The 7,498-nt window shown below is 37.5% G+C and overlaps 1 protein-coding gene and 1 non-coding gene across 2 annotated transcripts; both read right to left on the bottom strand.

Moving 5' to 3' along the window:
* Positions 1–275: 275 nt before the first annotated feature.
* LOC125846725 (large ribosomal RNA subunit accumulation protein YCED homolog 1, chloroplastic) lies at positions 276–6,722 on the bottom strand. The gene is made up of 2 exons (XM_049526310.1): positions 6,139–6,722; positions 276–786 (listed from the first exon to the last, which is right to left on the bottom strand). The coding sequence occupies exons 1-2, from the start codon at positions 6,651–6,653 to the stop codon at positions 375–377; spliced, it is 927 nt and encodes a 308-aa protein (XP_049382267.1). The 5' UTR covers positions 6,654–6,722; the 3' UTR covers positions 276–374.
* On the bottom strand, positions 4,620–4,725 carry LOC125849604 (small nucleolar RNA R71). Its single transcript, XR_007444680.1, has one exon. It is a non-coding gene; the product is annotated as a small nucleolar RNA R71 (small nucleolar RNA).
* Positions 6,723–7,498: the final 776 nt, after the last annotated feature.

The raw sequence follows: 7,498 nt of genomic DNA, 5'->3' as shown, positions 1-7,498 counted from the left end.
CCGATTCTTTTTTCAATACCAAAAACCAAGTCAAATCAAACTTGTAGTTGAATTTTTTTTTCCTCAACTTGTAGTTTGATGCGATTTTCGATTTGATTTTGTTCACCCCTATTTTTTTGTTCTAATATTACACTACTGTTGGGGAAATGTTGACTCCTGGCGATAAGGGTCAACAAAAATTAATTGGCTAATGTCTATAAATTGATCAGAAGTGCAATGACAGAGGCATAGAGCTATATTTTGAATACGAAATGGGAGAGAAGTTGAACAAACAGTTCAACATCCAAAGAATTTTGTTGGCATAAAAAATACTTAAGTAAAAGGGAAATGCCTTTCAATTCAAGGTTAAAAAGTATTACACACCAAGAAAATGTTCATGTTTGCTGCATTTGCTTCTTGAGACCTCCAAGAGGACCATAACCTTTCTCCTCTACCTTTTGCATATGACAATTACACCTACTGACATTAAGATTAGCACCACATTTCAGACACAAACCTTTGCACTTGGGATCACACACAGCATTAATGGTGATTTCAATGTGCACCAGATCTCTAATTTGTTTTGAAATGTCAATCATTTTTTCTTCACCAGGAAAATACAGCTGGTCTTCTAAAGGTATCCAACCATCATTCTCCTCCATTTCCTCTTCCACGTTTACAAAACTTTTGAATTTGTCCTCTCCAAACATTATACCCATATCCAGGGTCTCTGGTTCCTTTATAGGTTCTTCACTCAATAGGAGCGAAAAGTTTGAAAAGATACTTTCTGCAGCTGGTTCGCCGCACCTTCACAAGTACAATATTCACCCATGAGACAAACACCAATATTTGTGCTTTGAAGTGAAATGAAAATGGAATTTGACAACAAACAAATACTGAACATTATAATTAAAAGGAAGAGTTTTCAGGTTATATATACGTGTAAAATAAGAATATTTTTATTTTCTGAACCATTTTTAAGACAAAAAGATTATCTAAACAACACAGGGAAGACCTTTTTTAAAAGGTGTGTTGAAGTGTGTGATCATCTCATCTAAAGGCTTAAGTGGTTAGAGATAGCATACATTTATTACTTAATTAAGTCTTAAACAAGCCCTTCACGTGCGGGCTTGATTCATTTTTAATTGAGTAATGAACATGAAAATTCTTTTGAATAATAGGTGGTGGGGAGACTCGAACCTCCACTCTAATACCATGTTGAAGGCGTGACTGTGTGAGAATATCACCTAAAAGCTTAAGCTGTTACAAAGATCACACTCTTATTTACTTAATCATGTCTTCAACAAGGCCTACATTCAACTAAACTGCACGAAAAGTAAATGTCATGTCAAGAAAATCTTATGCGTTTTGGTCCCCTCTGGAGGCATTGTAAGTTTTTGGAGAAATGGGGGATAGTTCAGGATTATTTCAATCTTTTAGTTTTGGGTTAAATGGGACTGCTTCGTCCATTTCAGTCAGTAGCCACCAGTTGACCACCTTACTCAGATGTAAAACTAGGTACTACTTTTACAATCTCTAGGTAACACAAATTATACAATTTCAACGCTAGTCATCATAAGAGACTCTCTTCTCTTCTTTTTCTTTTTTTTTTTTTGTGGATGAACAAGAAATTCCCAAGGGCCAGCCCCTCTACCCTTCTCCACCTAAATACCAACATGTCTATGGCACGGTTCGAAGCCGTGACATACACCTGACTCACACATCACACGGATGTGCTGGCTCTTCCCACAAACCAAAGCCATTGGAAATTCGAGGTTGGACATCATCAAAGACTCATGCAGCATTTCTTCCAATTTGATGTACATCAAACCTTTTTGGCTTCCACCATGGCAGTGTTGTCAAAGGCGCCCTTTAAGCACGCTTAAGCCCTGAAGCGAGGTTCAAAACGTGTTGAGCACTTCACTCGCTTAATGTGTGCTTCAGTGCCATCATCAAGGTTCTAAGACATACTTATCCTTGCCAGTGAAAACAATTGATATTTCACTTTATTGTAATTTCTTCCCCTTTTTGTACATGTATTTGTCATTCACGCTTATAATTATTAAATCTTGGAATAAACATCTATATATTTGTATTTTTACTCCCTTTGCACCTTTTTTCTTTAAAGTCCACGCTTTATTTGCGAGTTGCGCTTAAAGCCCCAACATGCCTTGGACCTTTTTTGTGTTTTTTGCTTTTTATAACACTGCACCATGGCTAGTATTATCAGAGGCCATATACTTGGAAGTCATTCATCAAATCACTCATTTGTCCTTATGTGTTGGCAGAAGAAGTTTTATATGAACTTAGGAAGGAGGAATCAATTAGCAGGATCATATATTGATTTCCAGGCATTCACTTCAGCTCAAGAAACACTAGGAACTCAACAGAAAGAAGTAAATCCCACGCAGGTCATCAGAACTACGAAAGTTGCAGAACTCACTTTTTTGCTTTTTTGTGACAATCGTGTCAAAGAAAATCATATAAATTACCAAAATGAATGGATCAGGGCAGGTTTTAAGAAATGAATGTGAAGGACTGACAGTTCAGAGGTTTAAGGAAGAAGCAAAACTTCTCATGAAGAATTTTAGATAGAAGAAAGGAGTATCTCCCCCCCAACCACCACCACCCCACATGCAGAAACCCCCTTCTCCTTCTTCTGATGGCTACAAATTCCTGCCTGAATCAGCTTCGCCCTTGGAGTTCAAGGAAGAAGCTTGGATACTACTAAAATACAGTCTATCTAGGTCAATATGGGGCTAACCTACCAAATGGAGGAAACGAAGAAGAAACAAGTTGAAAGACAAAAGGAAGGCAGTGCGTGATCATGCAGCCAACCGCACAGGTGAGGCAGTGAGCGAGAAAAGGCTGCAACTGCTGCGTGGTCAGCCACGCGTTTGGAGTTCTAGCTGAGCGAGCGTACAACGTTAAGGAGTGCAGTTTTAAATCGAGGGCAATTCTGGAATTTTGTTTGACACATCCCCATGCTATGTAAATTACAAACTCATCCCAATTTAGAGCATCTGGGTTTGGAGTGGAAAAGATGAAGAATGCAAGGAAGATGAGGTTTAACGTTTTCTCCAATCCAAAATGGAAGTTTGGGGTTGAGAGATCGGTTGTAATGTCTTCTTGCTTTTGCTATCATTTTGTGAACTCTCCCTCCTCTATGGAGTAAACTTTTTATAGGGAGTTCAGCCGAAACTATATGTAATCAATAACTAGATTTTATACGCTTTGATCGGTTGCTGAGATTTTTCTATTGTTTAAATTACATTGTGGATTTGTTCAGCATAACTTTCTATTCGAAGGAAGGATCATTAGATAAATTAATTCATATACTTGGTTAAGTCTTCTTGCCCATTTCTTTAAAGTAATTGAAAGAGCTTGATGATTTAGACGTAAAGATTTATTGATAGAAAACAATTGGAAAGCGGTTTCTTGGATCAAGACATGTGACATTATAGAGGCAAACATATATGTTTTCTTGGATTAAGACATGTGACATTATAGAGGCAAACATATACAGTTCTAGTACTATTGTATTCATGAAGAGCAGATTATTTGAAAGAAGATCTTGCTTCATTAAGATACGATAAGTAACGATTGAATTCGCATGAATCAATTATAGTATAGAGTGAGCGTCGATCTAGAGTTACTATTTCTGTTAATGAGAACATATATGTTGATTGTCAGTCTCCCTCACTTCTCATATTGATCAGAAAGTTCAGGAAAATCTACCTAAATAATACTGAGCAAGTTTTGTTGATGTTACTTACTCCAATCCCTGAGGAAACGGTAATCTATATACATTATGTTTGACTAGCGAAGTGCTTAAAGATATTGTGTGTTTTGCGCTCGTCAAATTTTGGCCTCCGTTTCAAAAAGAATCTTGTGTATTAGTTCAGACTTTTTATTTATTAACATTTCAAGTTTGTCTCTGATCGCTAAGGCAACCAGTATTAGTCTCTAACTTTGGTGTATGACACGATTGTCATCAAAAGAAATCATTCAGTACAACCCCCATAGTTGGAAAAGTCTTTATGCCTGCTTAAGAAGGAACTTGCAGAGTGAGTCTCAGGGCAGTCCTACAGTCAGAGCATCATGGCTGAGGATGGTTGACATGCTGCACTTGATGATCCACTCAACCCCAATCATCAAAATCGTCCTCCTGGCATGGAGGATGATGTTGAAAATCAGGAGATCGTTAACCGTAGAAACCCTCGCCCTCCTACAGAAGTGGAGGACCAAGTGGATCAAAACAATGGCAGGGCAGGGAGATTGTTGGGAGATTATGTGAGGCCGAACTACAATGGGATACAGTCTAGTGTAAGATGACCTGCTATCTCGGACAATAATTTCAAGATCAAGCACAGTGTTCTCCAAGCAATTCTAAACAATTGTGTGTTCAGAGGGAAGCAAAATGAAGATTCAAACAGTCACTTGATGGATTTTGATGAAATCATGAATACTTTCCATTACAAAGGGGCATCCGACAATGCATATATTTGAGGGGCATCCTCTTCTCTCCAAAAGATGAGGCAAAGATCCGGGCTAAGGAGCCTACCAACAGGATCAATCCGCACCTGGGATGAAATGACCACAAAGGTTCTGGATAATATTTCCCACCAACAAAAACGACAAGAATGAGAAAAGAAATCAGCAATTTCGGACAACACGAATTAGAAACTCTGCTTGAAGCATGGGAGAAGTTCAAAGATTGTTGAGAAAATGGCCCCACAATGGGATAGAGCCATGGATGTAGTTGACCAATTTCTAGGAAGGGTTGTCACTGGCCTCACGGAGGATACTAAATGATGCAGAGGGAGGGTCCTATCATAAAAAAAGACAGTCGAGGAAGCAATGGTATTCTGAATGAACTTGCAGAGGATGATAACCAAGTGGGTACACCCAGTGGATGCGTACACTACATTACAGACTCAAATCGCTTCAATTGTGAAGGATGATAAACAGCTCACTATAGCTCAAGTACAGGCAGCACCAACATCGAGGTATGAATTGTGTGGACAGGGACACCCTACTCACAAGTGTCAACAGGGACCCATGTCAAAAGAAGAGGTAACTGAGGCAGGTAATTTCAACAGAGACAACTATCAAGGAGGGAACAACTTAAATTATATGGGACCAAGGCATCCTCGATTTTCTTGGAGCTCTTTAAAGGGTAGTGCTAATCCGTGACAACAACAGCAAGCATTCTCAGGGTTCCAGAATCAGCAGAGGCAGCAATATCAGCCTCCACAACATAATCAATCAAGTCTTGAACAACTGATGAAAGCTTTCATCACCAGAGTAGACGAGAAATTTGCTAATCAGGATGCAGCTATACAGAACTTCGAGAAGCAAGTAGGGTAGATTGCTACCACTCTATCTGAGATGGCACAGGGAACTCCTAGAGGTGACTCAGACAAGACTGCACAAGAAATTGTGAATGCAATATCTCTAAGAAATGGGAAGTTGTTGCCTACATGTAGAATTAGGCTTTTCTTCTCCAAAAAATTGTGTCATTTACAAGTACTACTTGCACCCTCTGTCAAATGTGATAATGATCATATAAATCATTCTTGTGTGATAGCACATCCATCGTTGTTTATATCGGTGGTGTCTAAATTAATTTGTTCACACCTCGACTAATCAAAACGGGAAACTTGTGCCAATAAATAAATATAGGTGTTGGATAAGCCCTATGACCAAGGGTAGCTCTAACATAGGATCTCAGATTATTCCTAAGCCTCGACCACTCGGCCATCTCCTTGGGGACATGATGATACATCTCTCTCAACATTTGCACCTATTGAGCATTCATATGTTGGATCTTAGAAGTCCAATATTTTTCTCTCAAATAAGATTGTTGGCCTCATAATTGTTTTATACCTTTCACATTGTCGCATATCTTGTTATAACGTATCATTTATGTTATTTAATTTCATGTGTTTCAGCCTCAATTATCATTATAATTGGAGTGTCAATACAAATTATGCTAGGCTTGTCCAGTTGTGTATAACCCATCTTGCTTTAACTGACTATAAAATACAATTGAAAATTGTGAACATAAAGCAGGAAACATAGAGTTGAATTTTGCAATAAAAGGAGCAGTGAAGATGGTGGATTGATAAATAAAGTAATAGATAAGTAGAAACAGACCTGTTGCAAGGGAGTGCAATGACAGTCCTTATGACTCCGTCGAGCCTCAACTTGTGCTTCTTCCTTGTGACATCAAAGGAAACTAAAACTGGAGTTCCATCAGGATAATCATTGACTTGTTTTGTGACCCTCAGTCCCATTACCGAAGCTCGACACTTTGAAACCTTTGTGGAGAGCTTGACCAACCCCAGCCTTTCTAATGTCGTACAATACTCCAAATGTGTAACCGAAGAATTTCTTTTATACACAACTGCGCCTTCCCACGGCGAATCTTGGTCTTCTTCCTCATACTCATCCTCATCCTCATCCTCATCCTCATCCTCCCAATCAAAATCAACAAAATTACTTTTCTGCTCTCTCACTACAAACTTTGACCCCTTCTTCCTAAAATTAAGTCGTCTATGACAATCACAGATTTTCCAAGGGTTCAAACGGACCTTGGTTATGTGCTGAACATTCTCTAGGTTAAGGTTACCACACAAGGGGAAAACTGATGTTGACAATACAACACTCATTTCTAACAACTACTAGGCAAAACTATCAGCAATAATCAGCCCTCAAAATTATTACAAGGTTATCACTTCATCATTATCATATCATACACAAAATGACAAAATGTATTTATTTATTTGTATTTCTTTACTCTATAACAAAATATGGGATCGTTTTGATTCTTTATTCTAAACTTCACATATTTATAAAAAAAATATTAAATTTAATTATAAACCTCACGTGGCTAATAAAATAAAGCATTACTCATACATGACCATTTTTGTCATTTTCTCTCATATATACTAGTAAAGAAAGCCCGGGCGCTGCCCGGGCCCAACATTAATAAAGTTATATTGTTACTCTCTCCGTCCCATATTAGATGAGAATCTTACTAAAAATATTTTTTTCATATTATTTGAGCACTTATTAAATTAGGATAGAATTAATTAATTCTTTTCCATTTTACCCCTACAATTAATATGACCATTCCTATATTGTATGTGTATTTTTTGTAACTCATTTCAATGTGCATTGATATAAACAAAGGGCAAAATGGTGAAGTCTTCCAATGTATTAATGATTTCTTAATCACCGTGTAAAGTTGGAAGTGCCCATCTAATATGGGACGGAGAGAGTATAGTTTATGTATTGTTATAAAATTAGTAAAGATTGTTATAATATATTTTGCTCATAAGTGAGCTAATATAAAAACTTATTTGTCATTTGTCTTTTTAATTTCAATTTCAAATAGCAAATAAATGTAGCGATAAGATTGAGGGTAGAAATGAAACATATCTTTCTAAATTTAAGTAAAAATAAACAGAGTAGAAGTAACATTAGGGTTATCGATAGGACGATTCATTCGGTT

This window comes from Solanum stenotomum, chromosome 12 (genome assembly GCF_019186545.1).
Source record: "Solanum stenotomum isolate F172 chromosome 12, ASM1918654v1, whole genome shotgun sequence".
In the NCBI taxonomy this organism is placed as follows: Eukaryota; Viridiplantae; Streptophyta; class Magnoliopsida; order Solanales; family Solanaceae; genus Solanum; species Solanum stenotomum.
The sequence above is the reverse complement of the archived record's forward strand: the minus strand, read 5'-3'. Positions and strand labels throughout refer to the sequence as shown.

What these genes read in the sequence shown, in the direction of transcription:
- LOC125846725 (XM_049526310.1), bottom strand. Translation starts at nt 6,653, where the DNA reads ATGAGTGTTGTATTGTCAACATCAGTTTTCCCCTTGTGTGGTAACCTT. An exon ending in ATTGCACTCCCTTGCAACAG is followed by an intron (nt 787 to 6,138) that starts GTCTGTTTCTAC and finishes GTACTTGTGAAG; the next exon opens with GTGCGGCGAACCAGCTGCAG.